This window comes from Marmota flaviventris, chromosome 14, assembly GCF_047511675.1.
Source record: "Marmota flaviventris isolate mMarFla1 chromosome 14, mMarFla1.hap1, whole genome shotgun sequence".
Classification (NCBI taxonomy): domain Eukaryota; kingdom Metazoa; phylum Chordata; class Mammalia; order Rodentia; family Sciuridae; genus Marmota; species Marmota flaviventris.
In genome coordinates, this window is record NC_092511.1 from 25,599,912 (window position 1) to 25,622,770 (window position 22,859).

Here is a 22,859-nt window from a genome sequence, read left to right on the forward strand (position 1 = left end):
CCAATTCTAAGAATGTTTTTAAGAAGCTGAATTACTTTAACACTTGTAGTTATGTTTATTTGCTCCTTTGGCTTGGTAACTTATTCTGATTTGAGAAAATGTTCTTTATTCAAGCTTAAAGTATTTTATACTTTGTTATATAATGGCTCCTGATAAGAAAATAAAATGAATAATATATATAATATATACATTATATATATATATATATATACATTATATATATATATATATATATATATATATAAATAAATATATATGAATGAATGACAAGGGTGATTTATAAAAGGTATTTCATTATTATCATTTTTAAATGACTACAAGTAAGACTAAAGTCATTTTGAGGGAGAGGTGGGGAGGGGGGAGGGTGGAGGATGGGAAAGGCAGCGGAGCACAACAGACACTAGTATGGCAATATGTAAATCAATGGATGTGTAACTGATGTGATTCTGCAATCTGTGTATGGGGTGAAGGTGGGAGTTCATAACCCACTTGAATCAAAGTGTGGAATATGATATGTCAAGAAATTTGTAATGTTTTGAACAACCCACAATAAAAAATTAAAAAAAAATAAAGTCATTTTGAAAGGACTAAAGTCATTTTTAAAAGACTTTACAAGTAAGACATTGTGGATGTCTTCATGAAGTGGTTACTTTTTTTATTGTTACGTTTCTGAACCCTTTAGCAAATGCCTCCTGAGACTCTTATCGTATGAATGGCAAGTTAACGCTGATGACAGGTTTTGCAGGGGAGGGTGAATTGAGACCACACTCTGCTTACCAAACTCAGTGTCTCGGATACATTCCAAAAGATTGATTGCCTTTTTCTAGTCCCATCCCTGCTTGTACCTGTATCCTTCATTCTCACACCTTTTGAGGTCAAGATTCTTTTCTCACTGTCTCATTATTGGCCCAGAGAGGCAGGATGATCTGCTGGAAATCTCACTGGCAGTGAGAGAGCTGGGATTTCAATCCAGATCTTGTGACTTTAGTCCAGCACTCTTCCTTTCTTATACTGCTGGATCTTCCTCCTCCAGGACTCTGTACAGGACAGCAAACACTGCTGGAATGATGGTGTTGTAGGTGCCAGCAATTTAAGGCTTGAAAACTAAGCCTGACAAAACCACACTTCAATATCTATCACAGCATTTCCAAGTTACTGTTCATGTCTGAAACAACTCCAGTGGTGAGTTTTTAATTGACAAAAATTGTGAGCACTGGCTCCTAAGTGATAAGTTTTGAACTTACATTCCCCTTACAAATTCATAAGGAAGTCTAAAAGCAGCTGTCACCACAGCTTAGCTTTGAGAATCAGGAAAGTGCTACTGTATTACCTCAAAATTGAGACTAAAGTGTGAAGATGCATATTTTTAATCAGGCTGAAGTCTTAAAAAGTCTTTTCACAGTAATTTTAAAATGTTTGGCAACTAAATTAAAAGTTTTCAAAATTGGGTTTTTACATCATTGCTTGTGATTATTTTGTGTTACAAAGGTGATAACATGGATATTTGTGGAATAATTGTAATGATTATTTTTTAAAAAATACATTTTTTAGTTGTAGATGGACACAATGTCTTTATTTATTTTTATGTGTTGCTGAGGATCAAACCCAATGCCTCACACATGCAAGGCAGGTGCTCCACCACTGAGCCACAACCCCAGCCCTAATTGTAATGATTCTTGAACAGCCTAACCTTCTGAAGCACAGCGCAAACAGAGTTATGAAGATAGAAAGGGTCAATGAATTATTTTCATACACTCAGTTTTCCAGTGTCATAGCCATAATACTGATGCTTCAGGGCCAGGAGTAGTTCCAGTAGTTTTTCTGTTTTGTTTGCATAAAGCTAGTAGGTGGAGGCTCAGATGGGGCGAGCACCTCTGGAGATGTGGAAATGAGGGAGGAGGAGATAAGGCAAAAAGGAAGTGGTTGGAGGTGCATCTGTCAGACCCAGTCCTGTTATAGACCTGAGAACAGCACAGGTGTGTGAATTTGGCTCCAGTGTGTAGTAATGGATTTCCTAAATGGAATGATGTAGCCTACCAGGACATATTGACCATAAGGTTTTTTACCTGGCAGAAATCATGGAGGTCATTTGTTAATAACCTGGGCATCACCAAGAGGTGATCCATTAGGCTCAGCTCCTGGTGAAGATGTCAGCAGCTTCCATTATAGAGGACATCTACTATTGAAAAGATCTTCTACTTAAAGAGTTGAGTCTTCTCTCCTGTGGTTTGTCACCTTTTGTCCTGCTAGTTCCTTCATCATGCAGCAAGCTTCATCCTGTGAATGGATCTCAATGCTGCCACCATGTCCACATAGTCTTCTTAGCTCTACTTTTTTTCAGTTGATTCTCATAGGGCCTGCTTTCTAGAACCTTCATTGTTCTGCTTGTCCTGCCCTAGCTGGGTCATGCATTGGCTAGAACCTGGCAGTTGGGGGGAGGGTTATAGTGTCCCTTAACCAAAGCCCAAGTTCTGTGAGCTTTTTAAGGAGTTAGAACATGTTGGTTGTTGGACAGGATAGTTTTTTTTTGTTTGTTTGTTTCTGACTTGACATAACCTTGTATTGGGTTGTAAATTTAACACATTTCTCCTGGATTGTTTATACCTAGGATACATCCTGAAATGATAGACAGCCTTTCTCTGAAAATGTGATGGATGACTCACTTGGGAGAAATTTCATTTTCGTTTTTAACTTGTAAAAAACTCATCTCAGCCTGAGCATATAAATGTAGTTAGAGTGAGTCTATAGCCACATGACTATGTCTCACCAAGAAGTAGAACTTACCAGTCTTAGAGAAGAACATCCCATGTCATTCTTCCTGGTGTGATCTTTTGTCCTACCTTCTTTTCCTCTAGGTCCAAGTGAAACCTGGTGGTGTTCTGTGACCTCTTAGGTAGAGATTGAGTAGGGCTACAGGTGGCACTTCTGAATGTACAGGCACGCCTTTTCATATTTAAATAAGCAAAGGGACTTATGTAAAACTTTCTGCCTTGTAATCATGACTTCATCCCTTGTAGCCCATTCTTATACTATGCAGACCCAGTTTTGAGGCGAACACACAATGTTGTGGTACCACCTACGCTGCCATTTATTTCATCGATTTGGATGGCTTGTGCTGCTCTTGGCTGTGGACCCGCAAAAACAAAGCCACGGGATAAAGCAGCCTGAATCATGTAATGAAAACCTTGTACCTTATTGGAGGCCCAGTGGAGAGAAATGATTTATTTTTATCCAACCAAATAAAACATTCTAAGAATCCAAGGTGAAAATTGGATTTTAACTGCTACTAACATTTTGAGCATATAAAATCAGCAAGTGTTGAGTGTTTTGCTTGATTAAGAGAAGAGCCTAAGGAGTCTGGTCGAGGAATGATCTGCACAGGATGTGGACTGGTGTCTTTTGTAAACCTGATTTACAAAATAGAAATAAACACTAAGCACATTTTGGCAGCCAGTTTGTAACAGTGGAGATCTCTGTTTTTATTTAGTTCCCAGTCTTACACCCTGATCATTGTTCCCCCCTTCCTCTCTGTCCTTCATGCTTCAGGATTAAGCCTTCTGTGATTAAGCTCAAGGAGTCTGGGAACTACCTGGAATCAGTTTGTTCTCATGTTGATTGTCTATTCCTTCTGTGGGTGTGTGTATCCCACCCTGTCTCTCTGCCTGCCTGCCCAGCTTTTAGCACATTGTTTTGTCAAGTCTTCCTGTCATCTCTGAGACTGTTCACCTGTGGCCCTGGTACTTCTCCAGACCCAGGGGCTTTGCTGCACACCTGGTAGTGCCCATACCTAGCTGAGGACTCCGTCTGAGTCAGTGAGTTGGTGTCTGGCTCACAACAGGCAGTGGTCACTCAGTAAATGTTTATCCAACTGGGTTGTTGTGCAGACAAGATCCCTTGTCTGTCTAAGGAACACATGTTGTGTCTCTGCAGGAGTGACAGCCCGGCTTCATGAGACTTATGATCCTTAGCCCTTGCTTACTTGGATTAGGCTCTTATCAGTGCCTTGTCCAGAGTTGTATGTCCTCTCAGGTTCATCTCAAAACTTTTACCTAATTCAAAAGGTCTTTTACACTAATTCCTATTTCAGGGAAATTCATTTTGTCCTATAGAGCCATTTCCTGTGGAGTCTGGGTACTTGAGACACCAGCCTATTGGACTGGGCACCCACAGTTCACTCCACCTTTGCCTCCTATTCCCTGGGGTATCTGACAGACAGGAGGGCTCTCACAAGGACGTCTGGAACAGGGAACTTTTATCTATAACAATAATAAATGATAATGGCAACTATAGCTTTGTACCTACGTGTGTCCGGCATAATGCTCAGCCTTGAACATACATTTTCCTTTTCACTTTCCATGACCCTATAAGAAAGATACTATTATTCTCTCTATGTTATGGATAAGAAATTAATCTAAGATAAAGCACATGTGGAGTCTTACCACAAGGGTTCATACCAGACCTCTGTAACTCCTGAGTTACACTCTTTGTTGAGGTGAGGGGGATTGAACCCAGGGCTTTGTGCACATGCTAGGCAAGTGCTTTACCACTTGAGCCCCAGCCCCAGACTATGAGTCACTTCTGATTTTTAAATATTTTTTTAGTTATTGATGGTCCTTTATTTTCTTTATTTATATGCGGTACTGAGGATCGAACCCAGGGCCTCACACATGTGAGCCAAGTGCTCTACCACTGAGCCACAACCCCAGCCCCCATGAGTCATCTTTTTAACTGCTTTGTACTGCTTTTGGAGAGCACACGGCATGCTGTCAATCATTAAACATAATAAAAACCTAAGGACATCAAAGCTATAATTTAGCTAAAACTTCATTAACTGAGTTGGGCCTTCTCTGGTTAATTTTATGATTTGGATATGTAGTCATTTACAGCCTCAGTCAGAATGCTGCTTGTCTGGGCCTGGCAGGAAGGAAACGCTGCCCCAGGAGGATTGCCAGCTGAGTCGTGTCTACCTGCTGCCCTTCTTAGGGTCCCCACCTGCCTGGACTTCCCATCACCGTGGGGCATGTATGCTCACTTCCGTTGGTTTGTCACATAGCTATTGCCTACTTGAATGGACTAAACTAGTTTAGTAGTTCTTTCGGTTGTTCCTTCCTTCAGTGTTTACTGAGCATTAGCTATGCGTATTGGGAGGTAAAGCTAGCGGTATACATATGCTTGTAACTAAAATGCACAGCAGAGCAGTGGAACTATGTAGAAAGAGTTGTGGAGTCAAGAGGAAATGGGAATGACTGGGACTGAATTGAGGGGAGTCTCTTCAGAGCCAGGTCCCATGGGATGAATACAGTTTGGGTGAAGAATAAAGGAGAGAGCATCCCAGGGTAAGGAAAAGCTTTTAAAAAGACATGGCTGGTTCAGACAGGGAAGGGTCCTGTGGCGTGCCTGAGGGATAGCAGAGATTGCCAAGGTACTTAGAAGGTACGGAGGACCTTCTAAGTCATGCTGGAGTGTGCAGTTTTCAGACAATGAAGAGCCACTGGAGATTTTTAAGCAGTAGTGTAATGTGATCGGGTTTGTCTTTGAAAGAATGACTCTGGAAACTGTTGGGAGGATTTTGTAGGGGTTGAGGTAGAGTGAGGCAGGATAGTTCCTTTGGTGCTCTCTGTTTATGCACAAGGCAGGATGGTAGTCGGCTTAGCCTATACAGCAGGCGAGGAGAGTCAGGTAGGCCTCCCTGCCCACCTGGCCTTTGGATTGCTTTGCAGAGCAGGGTCTGTTTTCTTCGGCCCTTCCTCACCCTAGTAGGACATCTATCTTCAGGACGGTGCCACTCAACCCCAGCTGACCTCCTGTGGTTGACTAAGAGTCTCACCTGTTCTTAGTATTTAACAACAATGTTGTTCCAGTAACTCCAAGCCTGGCTTTTCTGCCTCAGGCTGATCTTGCTTGAACCTGCCAGCACTTTCCTAGCTTGGCTGACCTCTCTGGGTTAGACTGCTTGGCTGTCTGGAGGCTTTGTCCCTGCCAGAGCTGATCTGGCTCAGCCAACAATCATTTCTTGTACTGTCCTCTCATGTCTTATTCTTGCTTAGGCCTCAGAGTTATAGGAAGACCAGAAACCTCTTGCAGGTGGGACTTGTAGTGCATTCTCCAGTGTTACACACACACTACAACCTCATAGCTCTGTTCTCTGATAATTAACAAGAGAGATTTAAACAGCCAGTAACAACTAAAATTTAGAAAGCTTCTATTAAAGACGGAGGGGCCAGGTGTGCTGTGGCACATGCCTATAATAATTCCAGTCATTCTGGAGGCTGAGGCAAAATCACAAGTTGGAGGCCAGCAATGTAGTCAGACTCTAAAACAACTTAGTGACTTTGCAAGACCCTGTCTTAAAATAAAAATAAAATAAAATTAAAAAGGGCTGGGGATGTGGCTAAGTGGTTAAGCACTCCTGGGTTCAATCCTCAGTATAAAAAAAAAAAAAAAGAAAACATGGCTGGGGTATAGCTCAGTGGTAGAGCACTTGGCAGGGTATCCACAGCCGTGGGTTCAATCCCCAGCATTGAATGAACAAATAAATAAATAAATAAATAAACAAACAAAAAGGTTTATAATGATTTTTTTCAATTATAAATTTCTTTTTATGAAAAAAAAGACACTGGAAACTTAAGTTTTATAAAGTGCTCTGAGCACTTTATAAAGTTCAAAAAACTTTAAAAATACCAAGGTGCTCCTTTTTGGAAATGTGCTCATTCACTTTTGGGTTGCATTGGTTCTGGTCCTGGTATTTTGTTTTAGTTTTATAGTTGTTCTTTTCCTCCCTAATTGTGTTGATAACAAGGGAACCGTTTTATGACGTGATTGTGAAGCACAGCAGTGCTCCTGAGCTGAGCATCCTGCTCTCAATTAACCTTCTTCATATTTCACACCTCATCATTGCAGTGTGGCAAAGCTCTCCCTGGCCTTTCAAAGCAAGAGGACTGCTGTGGAACCGTGGGTACCTCCTGGGGCTTTAACAAATGCCAGAAATGTCCCAAGAAGCCATGTGAGTGACGTTTCATCATTCCTTTGTAGATGAAGGGAGCATACCTGTTTTCTTGTGACTGCTCTTTTAATGATGAGACAATATTAGACATTTAGAGAACTCTTGCTGTATTCTAGAACACAGGGTTATGCTATATACTCCCAGAAGCCTTGCACGTCTGTATGCAGAGTTTTCTTATTAGCTCTGTTTTTTTTTTAATAAGCACAGTTAGCAGTTGCCTTCTCCTGTTGGATTCTGATGGGGAAAAAAGTCTTCTAGGAGGTGATAAGCTAAAATGGGCTTCCTTATCTCTGGGAGGGGGAACATAAGACACCTTTTGGAATGGAAAATAAGTACAGGTATTATTTCTGAAATTAAATTCCTCAAATGAAACTTTTATTACTATTCACAACTCATGCTATAGTTTCTGTGATAGAATTTTAATTTTCTTTAAAAGAGAGACTAAAATGAGGAAATGATTGGTTGCCAATTGGTTTATCAAAAAAGAAAAGAAAGTTTTCTTTGCTAGGACACAATACTTTCCCTTTTTCATAGAACTAACTTTATACTGACACATGCTTAGTAGCAATAATATATAACAACACCTTCATGCTTTGAGTTGTCTTTAAAGAGCTTTTGAGGGGCGGGGGTTGTAAATCAGTGATACAGCGCTTGCCCAACATGTATGAGGCACTGGGTTCAATCGTCAGCACCACATATAAATAAATAAAATAAAGGTATTGTGTCCATTTACAAATAAAAAAAAATTTTAGAAAAATAAAGACCTTTGCAGAAACTGTTGATTTGAATAAACTCAGGTTACACCTTCCCATTTCTTTCTTCTCAACAGTAGTTCATATTTTTAAGTTTTTGAATGAGGTGTTAACTCTGGATCACTGGTTTCTAAGGAATACCTTTTGGACAAGTGATTTGTTTTAAGCTGAACTTTCTTACATTTCCTCGTTATGTTTTTGCTAAGAGAGCAAGTCACATTTTTCTGTCATCTCCTTTGCCTCATGTAGCTTAAGAGTTTTATAATTGCTTTTTATTCTTCATGCTGCAAGCAATTTCTCATTTGCTTCAACTGGACAATTTTTACTTCCTTTTCTTAATTATCTGTTGATTGGATCCCTATTCTCAGCTGCCTTTTAAATCTATGTTCAATCTCAAGGCTGCCATCTTGGAATTATTTCTGTGTATCTCTTTCTTATGTACTATTTGTTTCTCCAGCATACTAATTTGTTTGAAATAATTGTCTCTCACTTGGATTTCCTTACCTCTCAAACTTACAAGTCCTCTAAATGCCTAAAGCTAATTTCAGTTATTTTCTTGATACTGCTCCCAGCTTCCTATAGAGGACTACCTTGTGGAAATGCCTGATGTAGTTCCTGAAACTTAATGAGTTCATCATTGAGGGAGATATCACATAATAAGAATATTCCATAGTGAGAGAATTTTCCAAGTAGGCTTTTCACATGGACTGGGTGATGATTCACAGCATGGATTTTTGGGAGTATGTTGGATGGAGATGGTCTCTCCTCAATGGATGATCCATTTGCTTAGAATTATTTTGACAGTTTGACCAAAGGGATCTCTAGTATTTACCTGGAAGGATTTAAAGAGCATAGTGCTTAGAGCTAGAATGAATTTAACTCCCAGCTCTGTCGTTTGCAATTTTTAATTTTTATTTATTTATTTATTCTAATTAGGTATATATGACAGCAGAATGCATTTTGATTCATTGTACACAATTGAAGCACAACTTTTCATTTCTCTGGTTGTACATGATGTAGCGTCACACCATATGTGCAGTCAGTCATACATGTACCTAGGGTAAGGATGTCCTGTCATTTGCTGTTGATTCTTATGGGCCATTAAACTGTAGTCTATATCTAAAATGTCCAAAAACAGCATCGTCACCTACCCTTCATTTACCATGTGTGTTGTCACAATATTTCGGAAGGTGACGTGTTTCCTGCTGTCAGGTCTAAGGACTGAGGATGAGACAAGTTCTTCTAACTGTTGTGGGGAAGGGTGCCAAGTTTTCATTATTTAGCACTTTCTCTATCTTCTCTCTTCTTCTTTTTTATTTATTTTTTATTTATCTTTGAGTATTTATGGCTTATCTGCTTCTCTTTCCTCCCTTCTCTAAAGCCTAAAGCAGCAGAGAGTGGCAGACATTAAGGATAAAGCCTTTTTTTTTTTCTTTTTATTATTTAACTTCCATTCCTGACCCTTTGTCATACTTATCTACGATTGCGTTATCTAGGAATGAATTTGCCACTTTATATGGTTTTGTTAGCTCTCATTCTTAATCTAGATAATGATTTAAGTTGTGTGTGAAAGTATGAGGTTTCTGTTACTTTTAACTGAATGTTGATGAAAATAATTCATCTGTTGGGTCATTTAATGTATAAAGTTGAAGAGACTGGTTTCAGCTGGAAGGCTAGTGTGGATTATGAATGAAGTAAATTATTAACGTCTTGACATTTATTCTGTTTGCACCATCTTGAGTGACTCACTCCCAAGAAACACACTCAGGGTCACATTCTTCCTGTGTCATTTAAAAAACTTTCCTTCCCCCGGTTGGTTCTAGTCTCTAAATCATATTCATTTTGGAAGAGATCAGACTTTCCTTGGCTTTAGATGTTACACTTTGGTGTTCCATGCCTTTTTTTTTTCATTCAAAGTAATTCAAACTTCAGTTTTCAAGTGGCTTTTATTTAATACTTGAAGTTTTTGTTTAGCCACAAACAGAAAGATCTTTCATTGTTCATCATTTTCTTTAGCTGTGAAAACTTAATTTTAAATCTGCAAATGATTTCATTAACTAGTCTGTAGTCTATTAGAAATGTGCTTTGTGTGAACAAGTCACTTGTCCTTTTAACACTTTTAGAACAAAATTAACGTAGAATCCTAAGCTGAAGAGCACTTTTAGAGATCATCTGGTCTGGCTCTCGGCCTTGAAGTAGATTGCTGTAGAAACTTCTAAAGCAAGTTGTTTTCTCTTTTGTCTTTGAAGAATTCACAGGCCAGAGATTGTCCACCATCTCTGTAGGCAGCCTATTCCAGTGTCTTCATTATATGGGACCAGACTAGGCATAAGGCCAAGTGGCTGGATGTGGCGATTTCCACATGACAATGTCTCCCCTCTTGTAACCTCTTGCTCCCTGAAGTTAAGCACTGGGGAGGAATAGATAATTGGTGATAGAAATATTTAATAACCTCTTGGAAGGAAATAGAAAATATTTATGTGATTCTTTCAGTTAATATAATCAGTTACTGACAATTCTACCTATCACAAAATAAGTACTAAACTGAAAAACAAGTATCATGTGAATGAAAGCAATTGTGGAACTCTGCATTGGTATTGGTATTGGTATTTTTCTGATGAATAAGTAAGTCCACTGATGCCCTGAATGACTTTTATTACCACCTCTAGAAGTTTGGGGGTCATAGAATTGAAACTAAGCATGTAACAGAATTGTTTCTTCCCTTACAGCCTATCATGGATATAATCAAATGATGGAATGCCTACAAGGTTATAAGCGGGTTAACAACACCTTTTGTCAAGGTAAGCTAGCTCAGTTCATTGGTATGGACTCAACCATTGTTTTGACCTTTTAGAAACTTGAGTTGTTTTGTCACATGTTGCTTTTGAGCCAACCATGTGAAGCTCACACAGTGAACCACTTCTTGTTCACTCCATTCAGCTACGGAAATATGGACATATAATGCCTACTTTAGTATATCCAGTTAGTGTATGGTTGCTGCAATGGCTTCACTATCATTGAAATTTTATAAAACTTTTTTTTTTCTTTGGTAGCACTGGGGATTCTACCACTGATCTATGTCCCCACCCTTCCTTTTTTTTAATTATTATATGATAATTATACTTAATAGTGAGGTTCATTGTGATATATTTGTACATGTGTGAAGCTCTTTTACCTTCTATTAAATTGTGATAAAAAACACAGGAGTTCAAGAGCAACCTGTGCTCTCTGTGCTGGTGCTTAATATCAACGCATGGCTGCATGCACATACATAGGCATGAATGTTCACCTGGTAGTGCGACTTCTGTGATGACACATCATTGAACAACAAAAGTTGAATAGAATATCCCTGGCCACCTCAAAATATTTGGATGCTAAATATCAGAGCAAACACTTTTCCTAGGCAGTGGGAAAGCTACAAAGTTAAATGGGAAATGCCCTGAGTGCTTTTGCCAAATTTATTTTGAGCCATCAGCAGAGTTATACAAATGGAGGTACCTCAGAGTTCCCCAGTATTGTGTCTATATTCTGTAAATGAGGAAAATAAAACTCAGAGAGGTTAAGTGACTTTCCTGTGGCCGCAAAGAGCTAAGATTGTGACTCAGGTTCACCAATGCCTAGTTTAGTGTCCATATTATGAAATTTAGTTTTAGTTGTTTTGTGGGATATCCAATTAATGCTCATCATTTCCCTTTATACATCTAGGGCAAGGGTATTATTAGTAATTTGGTTATACATGTACATTGAAATAAATAGAGTCTCACAGACTCTTACTACAAACCATGTGGATAATTGACCAAAGAAGATATTTGGTCTTGAAGTTTATTTGTAGAAAATATTTTAATTATGGATTGAATTTCTTTAATAATTACTATATTATTAAGATTTTCTATTTCCCTTTTGTATCAGTATCTAGTTTTTTTTTTTTTTTTGCTTTAGAAATTGTTCATTTCATTCAAAGTTTCAGATTTATTTATTTGAAGTTTATCCTTAATATGCTCTTAGGGTCCCTTTGATACCTAAAGCAACCCCCCTGTTGGTTATGGTATCATGAGTTTTTTTGTGCCATATTCGTTTTTTCTTGATTAGGCTTGCCAAAAGTTTATCAGTGTTACCTATTTTCTGTTTTGTTGAGAACACTTGTCATGTATTTCACTGCTTTCTGCTTTTGGCTTTCGTTTCTCTCCTCCTTTCTGTTTGGTTTGCAGCTGCTTCCTGATTTCTTCATAGTGGATCATTGATGTCAGCAGTTCTTCCTTTGTAGTACGTTCATTTAATGCATAAATTCTTATCATCCTGGCTTCTGACAGTAATGGTATCCCCCAATCCTGTGTCATATTCCTATTTTGTTTAAGTTAAGCTAAAATGTATTTTGAGTTCTTTTTTGGCCCTTAGGTTTTTTAGGGATGTATGCTAAATATCTAAATATTTGTGAAAACGTTCTTATTTGTTAGTTGTTGAGAGAGTGTTAAAATCTACTATCATCAGGGGATGGATTTTTCTCCTTTCCTATCTGGAAAGTTTCAATGTACATTTTTCCATGTATAGTAATTCTCTTGTGGACAATATATACTTGGGTCTAGCTTTTTTTTTTTTTTAATACATTCTGATATTCATCTTCTTAATTGAGGTGTTTGTTGCATTGAAATATAGTATAAGTATTTGTAAGGTTGGATATAGGTTGACCTAAAATCTCTGTCTCCTCAGGACTTTATCTTGTTCCTATTTCCGTTTTCTTGCCTTCTTTTGCATTATTTGACTATTTTTTAGAATTTCATTTAAATGTATCTATGGGCTTTTAAAATATCATTTAGCATTATTTTCAAGCGATTGCTCTAGGAATTGTAATACACATCTTCAACTCATGGTTGGCTACTCAGCACTTCACAAAAAAACATAAACCTCTGCTTTCAAGTAGATCCTGATCTAGGCTTGGGGTTTGCTCTCCTACTTAGACTCCGTGCTACATCTTCACTGATAATTGCCATGTGAATCAGTCCCCCCACAGCATCAGGATCTCCTCCTACATTACTTTGAAATTGTCTGTTTACATAGTATGCTAAGTAAGACCCAGAGAGGTGAAGTAGCTTGTACAGACGTAGATAATAAGTACTCAGCATAGGGGTCTAAGGTAGACCGAAGCCAGAACAGAAGCTAGCCACTGTCTTTTTCTATTATAGGGAAAGGGAACTGACATTTGTGGCTCACTTACCATGTGTTTGATCATATGATTATGCACTTCCTTGAATCTTTGGAATGATCCTGTAGCTTTAGGGCTCAACACCAGTTGGAAACTGAGACAGAGAAAGAGTAAATAACAGTCATACAGATAATTAGGATTACACTCTTAAGACATGGGAGTGAGGGTGGGGGGCGGGAAGTACTAGGGATTGAACTCAGGGGCACTCCACTCCGGAGCCATATCCTCAGCCCTATTTTGTATTTTACTTAGAGACAGGTCTCACTGAGTTGCTTAGCAACCTTTATCTGTTTTATATATGTTTGTAAGATATTACTAAGGTAGATAGTAGGCAATTAGTACAAAAGATAGAGCAATTGATGTTGTGAGAGCTAGTAGAAGTCAAAGCAGTTAATATTAATTTGGTTTTAATTTTTTAAAAAGATGATTCTTCAATATATTTCTCCTACTGGCCAGTTCCAAGGTTCACTTATTTATGAATGTATCACTTAGAAATGAAAATTTGCAAGTAATCACTTCTTATGTTAGTTAAGAAAATTAAAAAAAAATACTTCTTTTAAAATACTGCAGATTTTTGCATTTTCCTTCTGTTGGTATGGCCAACAGAGACTTTAGCAAGTCTCCTCATGCTGAGCATATCAGATGGTTCCACCTGATTATTCCCACTGATAGTTGGTAACATCAAAGAATGGCTAATCTGGTCTCTGGAGGATGTTTGCAAAGCAGTGTTACACTTTTTGGCAAGGATTCTGAAGTGAAGTATCATAGAAAATTCTATCCCTTGGGCCTTAAGAAGGTACTGCTAAATTACACTACAGAGAAGTTTGACTCATAAAAATACTATGATTTCATTCAGCCTAATCTAGTAAAATTGCTTTTTTGAGAAGGGCTTAATTTCACACCCTTTGTGATATTATTGGTTGATAAAATGAAATAGAAATTTCTCACATTATGTATGTACCCCTTAGTTTCCCTAGAGCCTTGAAGCTATTTGATTTTGTTATCCCTAACAAAATTTTCAAAAGGAACCCATTAAGCATCCAATTACTTGTGAGTTTCACACTGGGCTTACAGTCTAGTGTCTTCTCAGTTTACAAAGAACTTTTAAAATGAAAGTGATTAATAACTAGAATTACATTGTTTCCTTCAACAAAGTGAGCTAATGCTCTAATGTGTGCGCTGTAACAAAGGACCAACTGTGTACAAGTTAATTTGAGGAGCTTTCAAATAATTGCCCTCGAAGTTGTTTTTTTCCCCCTTCTTTCTAGTGGTCCAGCAATTATCTTTTCAAAGGAATGATTTATTAAGTGTCCACCCATGGAGAGCTAAACCTTGCCTCTCTACCTTCAACATTATGAAATTGTTATAATTTGTTTCATTTATCATATCAAACAATACAGTAATATTTCCTGGTGCATCTAGAGTAGCATTTGTCATTTGATTATTTTGCTCACAGTCTGATTTAGAACTGGAGAGATGAAATATTGCCTTGTGGAAATGGAAGAACTTCTCACTTGCTGTTTTATGCTAAAGCTCAGTGGTTCCCTGCATCTGAGTATTTCTCCCTTGCCCATAACTTTGCCTTAGGATAAGTGCATTCTTAAAAAGTCAGATGTAAATCTAGGTTTTAAAAATAGGATTTGTTTCTAAAAGGATATGAGATCAGTATAGTTAGTAAAATGTTTTATTAATGGCAAATGTCTCTTGACCTACTAAAATCACTTATTAGTTTTACAAGTTTATGGATAGAAAAATCAACTTAGTATTTTCTACATGTTTAGCATGTGCCAAGGGGTTATAGGTAATGTCAAAATATGATTGGACAACATCTACACTTTTATAATCTGCTGCCTGTATGTTAGTTTTTCATGGATAATCTTGAAAACTTTATTTTATTAGTATTCTACAAACATGAATTGATGGCGTACTCTAAGCTATAAACTGAATATATGATGGATTGTGAGGAAGACATTGTTCCTATCCTTAGAATTTAAAGCAATTTGAATTTATTTGGCATCGTTTTATTATACTAGTTGTTTTGCCTTAATAAAATTAATTTACAAAACTGATAGATCAGGGCACAATTATACTCACTATCAAAACTTTCACTGAAGGGTTTCCTTTAGAAACCAAATTTTATTTGAACAAAGGAAAGAGAATGAACATTTCCTGGGGCATATCTCTGTTATTAAATGGGATTCTCCAGTCTTGATCAATATTCCACATAAATGAGCTATACACAGGCCCTTATGGTTAGAAAGAGCTTGCTTGCATTTCAGTTCTCTTAATAACTACAAAATGTTGAGTGTGAACTTCAGTGTGAAGAGTAGGCAGGGGAAGGCTGGTCTTTGATTTTTTTGAGAAAAATGGATAAATAATAACTAGAAAGTGCAGTTGAAACCCTCAAAACCTGCATGTCTGGAGGAAAGAATATTTATGATCTATAGCAAAATGCTGGATTCAAATAGGTAGGGTGAGAGATGAAGTGATTAAGAATTTTAAGGCAAGTCTCTTGTAATTAATCACATGCACCATTTGCAGTAATTATTGGCAATAAATTGTGCACTTTGTGGGAAACAATTGTTGGATTTATGCTAATTTTAACATGGTGTTAAAGAAAAAATATTGTTTATGACATCTGTTAAATAATACTAAAGCAGTGCTTACTTCAGGAGCATACATACAAAAATTGGAATGAGAATAGAGATTATCGTGGCCCCTGTGCAAGCAAATTCATGAAGTGCTTCAGATTTTTGAAACATCCCATGGTATTCCACAGCGTCTGTAATTTTTAATGTGTTGATTAAAAGAATAAGAAGTAATAAATGTCTAGATAATAAAATAAACTCAAAGATGGAGTGCTTGGCCTAGCTTGTATAAGGCCATGAGTTCAGTTCCCAGCCCTGCTAAATTAAAATAATAATATCATTCATATGAAAAAAGAACAAGGCTAACTTTATTCAGAGGGACTATTGCTATAGTGCAGGGACAACCACGAGGGGGTTTTGCAACAGGAAGAGAGATTAGGCTCAACTTGGAATACAACAAGAAAAGTGGAAATTTATAGCCCAGGAGTGAGGGTCGGGTGTCAGTGGATGGGAAATTACTAAGAGGAACATCATTACAAAGGAGATTCTGACTAACCCAACCAGGAGATGTTTTTGCTGAAGGATATACTCAGACATCCCCTGGGAGATGGTGGAAGATGCAGCACCCACTCAGATATTGAGACTGGAGGATTCTGGCTAAACTGACTCAGCAGGATTTTTTTTTTGCTAAAACTGGACAATACACTGAAGCCCAAAGTCAGGGCCTAGTTGAGAACAGAGGAAGGCCTGACTAGAGTTTGGTCCCGCAGGGAGTCTTTGTCAATGGAACGCCCCCCAAAGGCCTTTATGACAATCTCTTGTGTCTTTGAAAGAATGTGGATCTGTGGCTTAGACAAGAATCTTCATCTTACAATAATTTTCAGAGGTATGGTTAATGGAAATATAGAAAGTTTTTATTTCCACTCATTTAACATTACATGAATTCACAGACTTTTAAAAATTAATTTTGGCAGTTGGCATTATTTTTTATATCCTGGGCTTACTTCCTGTAGTCCTTTATTCTTTGGGGAGGATTTGCCAGATGAAACAGAAGATCCACTTCTGAATTTTAGATAAACAACAAATAATTGCAGACTTACACAAAAAGTATTTATTTATTTATTTATTATCTGAAATTCAAATTTAACTGGTCAGTCTACATTTTTTATTTGGCAAATCTATATTTTGAGATTATATCCTTTAGCACTTCTTTTATAAAATTAGGGTCACAGGGACACATATACTTTACATGTCTGAAAATATCTTTATTTTTGCACTCATTGTCTTAGAAGACTAGCCATATGCAATTCTGGATTAATAGTTCTTTTCCAAAAGTACTTCAATTACATTATACCAATATCTTCTGACTTCCAATACTTTTTTCCTCTGTAGGAAAAAATCTTTTCTGTGTTTTGAAATCCTCTCTTAATTCATGTTCTGCAGTTAGATCATGTGTCCATATTTGGATTTATCTTTATTTTATTTAGTAGAGTAGAATGTCAGTCTGAAAATTTGCCTTTCCTCAAATTTAAAAAATGGTCACCTATTATTTTGTATCATTCCTTTCTGCTGAAATTCCTATTAGACAAATGTTAGAGCCTCTACTTTTCATGTCTCTTTAAGTCTTTGTGCTTTTATTCTCCACTCTGCTCTCCTCTCTGTCTCTTTGCTGCATTTTGAATGAATATCTCAGTTCATCTTCCAGTTTTCTAATTTCTGCCTTATTATGTCCATTTAGGCTTTATCCCCTCTGTTGCACTTTTAATTTTAAGAGTGTTTTTATTTCCAGCATTTCTAATAAATTATTTTTCATAGCTACCTGTTCTTATTTCATATTTTTAAGTAGTCATTTAATGTCTTAAGCATGCTAAAAAAATCTTTAACTCTTCAAAAAATTTTGTGAGATTATTTATAAAATCATTCTCACATGGAGAATATTCCTGTTCAAATCATTGATGCTGATTATTTTCTTTCTTTTCTTCTTGATGTCCTCAATCCAATTTATTAATTAAGTCCTCAGTGATGGGGAGGAAGGGCTATAGCCACACCCTCCCACTGCAGACCCTTTGGTCATCTTGATAGCTTCTGCTTTCATCTTCTCCTCTGCTCTGCCTTGGTTTCCCCACAGAGAAGGGGCCTCTTCTGCTCTCCTCTGTGTCCTAAAACTAATACCTAAGCTGAATCTAGAAATACTCAGATAGTTTCCCAGCTCTCTAAAGAAACAGCTAGGGACAGAGTGGTCATAAAAATCAAGACCAAGCAGGGCAAACTGGAGCAGAGGGTAGGACAGACCAAAGTCCTTTACCACAAGGAGAGAACCAAACTTCAGGGAGGAAGTAAATAGAGGGGCCCAGGGCAGCAGAATCCAGGCTCCCTGGGTTGTAGCAACTGTAGGAGCAATGGCTGATTGGGTGCCCCTGCACACTGGCTGCAGGTCCCCTGCCACCTCAGCCACCAACGAATAGATGTTTGTAGGCCTTGTTCATCTGCTCCAAGAAGATGAAGATGAGGATAGTGTGGGGGCCCAGGTGGGCCTAGTATGGTATGAAGCCCTTCCAGAGTCTGAAGAAGCCCTCACAGTGGACAACCTTCATCAGCCCATTCAGCCTACTCTTGTATTCTGGCTTCCCATCAATCATTTGCATGTTCTGGATCCAAGTCTTCACAATGTGCTGATGAAGGTTGGCAGTGGTGAGGAGGCCTTTGATCATGCTGGCACAAAAGTGGCACAGGATTTTGTCAGAGAAGTAGCCTGAGTTCAGTAAGAAGTGCTTAGATTGGGAGTAGGAGGCAAGCTGGGCAGCCTGAGCCACTGTAGAGATACAGCCCCGCTACAGTATGGGGACTCCCTCTTCTCAGGCAGGTGGACTCTGGGCATTAAACATGTTTTTGTAGCATGGTGTCTGTCAGCTGGAAGCTGACCATCCAGCAGTCATACTGATAAGAGTCTCCTTGGCTAGTGTTCCTACAAAGGCACCAGTTGTACCTGTGGTCATGCCTATCAGGACCTTCATGAAGCAGAAAGTCAGGGGGTGTACCATCAGCTCTGGTCAGGCACTCAAGAAGCAGGGTATAAATGCCAAGGCAAGTAGTGATGTAGGTGGCCTGGCACAGGAGACCAGCTGGCAGTCCAGTGTAAATGCCTATTAGTCCTTTTCCCTTCAGGATGCTTTGAGGGCATGGAAGCTGATTTTATACTCTCTTGTCTTGGCCCCTTCCCTGCTTAGCTGTATCCAGTTCTTCACTAGGTCTAGAGGCTGAACAAAATCTGTAGCTCCCATCCCGGGGAAGGCAGGAATGGAATCGAGTCAGATATTCCAGATGAACTAATGCCTGCTGGAGCCCGGCCAGGCCCACAAACAGGAACTTGATGGACTTAGGAAAGATATGAGGCTTCCACTCCATCCTACCTATTCTGGGACTCACCGTCATTGCCATTGTCACTCAGTGACCCTTGTCTCCAGGACCTATGCACCTGTGCAGCCCTGCTTGAACCCAAGGTGACACCAAAGGTGCATCACACCCCTCTGCTCTCAGGTCCAGCACCAGCACAAGCTCTGATTGCTTTCTTAATAAACAAGCATTAGAATTTTTTGCGTGTGTGACTATTGGTGGGACTCTAAATTGGTACAAACACTATGGAAATCAATATGGAAGTTCCTTAAAAGATTAGGAATGGAACCACCATATGACCCAGCTATATCACTCCTCAGTATTCAGCCTGAAGAATTAAAGTCAGTATACCACTGGTATGTGCATATCCATGTTTATAGCAGCACAATTCATAGTAGTCAAACTATGAAACCAGCCTAAGTGTCTATCAACAGGTGAATGGATAAGGAAAAAAATACACACAAACACAATGGAGTTTTATTCAGCCATGAAGAAAAATGAAATTATGTTATTTGCAGGAAAATGGATAGAATTTGAGACCATTATGTTAAGCAGAATAAGTCAAACTCAGGTCAAGGGTTGTATGTTTTTACTCATATATGGAAGCTAGAGAGGAAAAAGGAAAAGAAAGGTGGGGGGTTATTACATGAAAAGCAAAGTAAGATCAATAGAATAGAGAAGCAGGGGGAGGTGGGGGAACTCTTAGGGAGGGATATTGGCCAAACTATAGTGTTATATTGTGTGCATGTACTAGTATATACCAACAAATCCCACCATTATGTACAGCTATAATACACATTAAAAAAATGTGGAGAAGAATAACAAAAGAACTGTGTGTGTGTGTGTGTGTGTGTACGTGTGTGTGTGTGTGTGTGCATGTTCAACCCCTAGGTTGAACCCAGACCCTTGTGTATACTAGGCAAGTGCTCTACCACTGAGCTGCACCCCCAATCACATAAATATTAGAATTCTTAAGTTCACCTTGAATTGGAAGTTTGTTTTCACAGTAGTAATTTGGTAACCTGGTGGTTTTATTGAAACTTCTACTTGAACTCTAGGTCCTCCAGGCTGAAGTCATATTGTAAAGTTGACTCTTGACTCTTGACTAGTGGGACTTTTCTTTTTATGGTATTCTCCTCCTTTTCCAGAGGAGAAATACCCTGACTCTTCCAACCATATGGTATTATTTGCATAATGCTGATTTGATAACTCTCCCTTTCTTAATATTAGTAAATTTACTTCTTGCTCATTATTCCTAGACATCATTTTTATCTACCTACTTACATATTGTGCTAGCTTTGGGTACAAGTTAAGTAGTTTCATTTGTTTGTTTGTTTCTTAACTAATAAACTGAACTCTGAGGTTAAAAGAATAATTAAGTAATGGAAGATCACAGTTGGAAAGTGGCAAACTCTGAAGACCAGTTCTTCTTTGTGTTACTAACATTTGTCAGCTTATGAAAGTACTTTTAATGTGCATTTTTATCTCATTAATTTCTTACAACACCGCATCTCCTTTTTACAGGTGGGGAAGCCATAACTTAAAGCTTTGCTCTATAAACACCAGCATTAGGAGGATATAAGATGCTGTCTGGTACTTTTGCTATCTCGATTTAACTCTTCTGTTAGCCTATTTCAGTAGTTGGCTTGAAAGTCCTAGAGTTCTCTAAACTTCCTTGTTTATTTGTATAGCAGATTTGCTTGTCTTAAATTGTCTATTTTGTAATTTTAAAATGATCTTTCTCTCTATCAATAGGCTGTTTACCTCCTTAGTTTTATTCTGAAATCTTTAACAAGTAGAATAGTTATAGTCCTAGAGGTTTTTGTCTATTTTTTAAGTTTGACTCCTTTGAATTCTGAGATGCTCTTCTCAGACCACTTTTTCCCCCTGGCCTTATTGCTTAACAGTGTCTTTAATAAAGCAATCATGAATTAACTTTCATCCTTCCAGGAGACAGCTGGGACAGTTTTGCTGAGCTGGGCCAGGCATGGTTGATTTTGACTAGGCTCAGTCATGCATCTGCGTACAGCTGTTGGTGCCAGGAGCTGAAAGGTCCAGGATGGCATCTGCTGGGATGACTTGCCTCTCCTCCATGTGGTCCCTCATCCTCCAGGCAACTAGCTTGGGTTGTTCACATACTGGTGGCAAGATTCCAAGAGAAACAGTGGAAGCACACAGTATTTTTCAGGTCTAGATTTGGAATTGACAAAGCTGCTTCTGCTGTACTCTAGTGACAAAAGAAAATCACAAAGCTAGCCTAGAGTGTCAGAGGGTGGGGAAATAGACTCCACCTTTACATGGGAGGTGCAAAGTCATGGCAAAGAGCCTGGATATAGGGATGGATAGAACAGTGAGACATTTAAAAGATCCATTCACTACACTCGGATGGTTTACAGTGACTTAGCAAGTATATGTGGATTTTGCTTGAGAAAAAAACCAGATTGAAATCCTTATTTGTGTGACTATGAGGTCACTTTACATTTAAATGTAAGAGCCATATTGTTCCTACATTTAAATGTTTTGGTGAAAAAACAATTCTGGTGATTATACTGAGAATGGAATAATTATATTTTAAGATAAACTTTATAAAAGTATAACCTGTGTATAGAAAAATGAACAAATTATAGGCGTAGAATTACAGGGGTGTAGAGTTCAGTGAGTTATCACAAAGTGAACACAATGGGGTAGTTTTCTCCCAGATCAAGAAATAGAGTATAACCTGTACTCCTGAATTCTCCCCCTTTGTCCCTTCCCAACCTTTAATTTCTCCTCCTTTTCCAAAAGTATCCAATACCCTGACTTTCCCAACCACAGGTCAGGTGTTTCTTTTTATGAATTTTCAAATCCAGTGCATGTTCTTTTTTTGTGTGGATTCTCACTCAAATCTATGTGACCAATGCAATGTTAATGTTTGGAATTCTGGCAAGCAACATGATAATATCCATTAAGGGTTTTATTAAAAAAAAAATCCCTGTAATGCTTTTTCCCATTCCTTCACCATGCTTTCCCTCAATCTCTTTATTTATGAAGCATTGATGCTCATTTATAGCATTGTCTCTAAATTTCCCTTCAGCTCCATTATCCTAAGGGAATTCTTCTGCATATTTATTTCTAGAAAAAAAAATGGGAAATACTTATGAGAGTAAGGTAGGTGCAAAGAGATGAAACTTAGATTCTATTGTTCTTGCTATGTATTTTGGGATGCAATAGTAAAGAATCTATTGTATAGGATTTGGGATGTAATTGTAAAGAACCTATGAACTAAGACTAGCGTCACCTTGACTTGATGTTCCATACTTTAAAAATATAATAATATTCTTTTTGTTCCACCTACCAGAGGTTTATCGTAATGTCCTGCTATATTGAGTGATTTAATATGAGAAAGTGTGGAGTACTTAATGAGTCTTCAAAAAATTTTAACTTTTTATTAATGCATTATAGTTACACATAATAGTGTGGTTCCTTCTGAGATAATCATACATGAATGGAATTTAATTTGCTCCATTTCAGTCCCCAGAGCTTCACTTCTTCTTTTCCTCCTCTCCTCCCTCTCCCTATTCCTCTTCCTCTGCTCTAGTGGTCTTCCTTCTATTTATTCATTTTTTAAAAAAATTGGTGCTTTTTAAAAAATTTTTTATTGTTGGTTGTTCAAAACATTACAAATTTCTTGACATACCATATTCCACACTTTGATTCAAGTGGGTTATGAACTCCCAGACACTAGTATGGCAGTATGTAAATCAATGGATGTGTAACTGATGTGATTCTGCAATCTGTGTATGGGGGGAAGGTGGGAGTTCATAAAAAATTGGTGCTTTAACAGTATACATAAAGGTGGAATTTACTGTGGTATATTTATACATGCACATAGTGTAATTTTGTCAAATTCATTTCACATTCCTTTCTTTTCTCCTCCCTCCTTC

The 22,859-nt window shown here is 38.0% G+C and overlaps 1 protein-coding gene and 1 pseudogene across 6 annotated transcripts in view; one reads left to right on the plus strand and one right to left on the minus strand.

The window, feature by feature from the left end:
- Positions 1-22,859, plus strand: part of Ltbp1 (latent transforming growth factor beta binding protein 1) — a 401,517-nt gene that overhangs the window by 231,843 nt on the left and 146,815 nt on the right. For all 6 annotated transcript variants that reach the window (XM_027933415.2, XM_071601479.1, XM_071601480.1 and 3 more), the window contains 2 exons: positions 6,901-7,003; positions 10,485-10,556. In XM_027933415.2, coding sequence (XP_027789216.2) covers positions 6,901-7,003; positions 10,485-10,556 — 175 coding nt within the window. The remainder of the gene's footprint in view (positions 1-6,900; positions 7,004-10,484; positions 10,557-22,859) is intronic.
- On the minus strand, positions 17,991-18,981 carry LOC114091063 (mitochondrial 2-oxoglutarate/malate carrier protein-like; annotated as a pseudogene).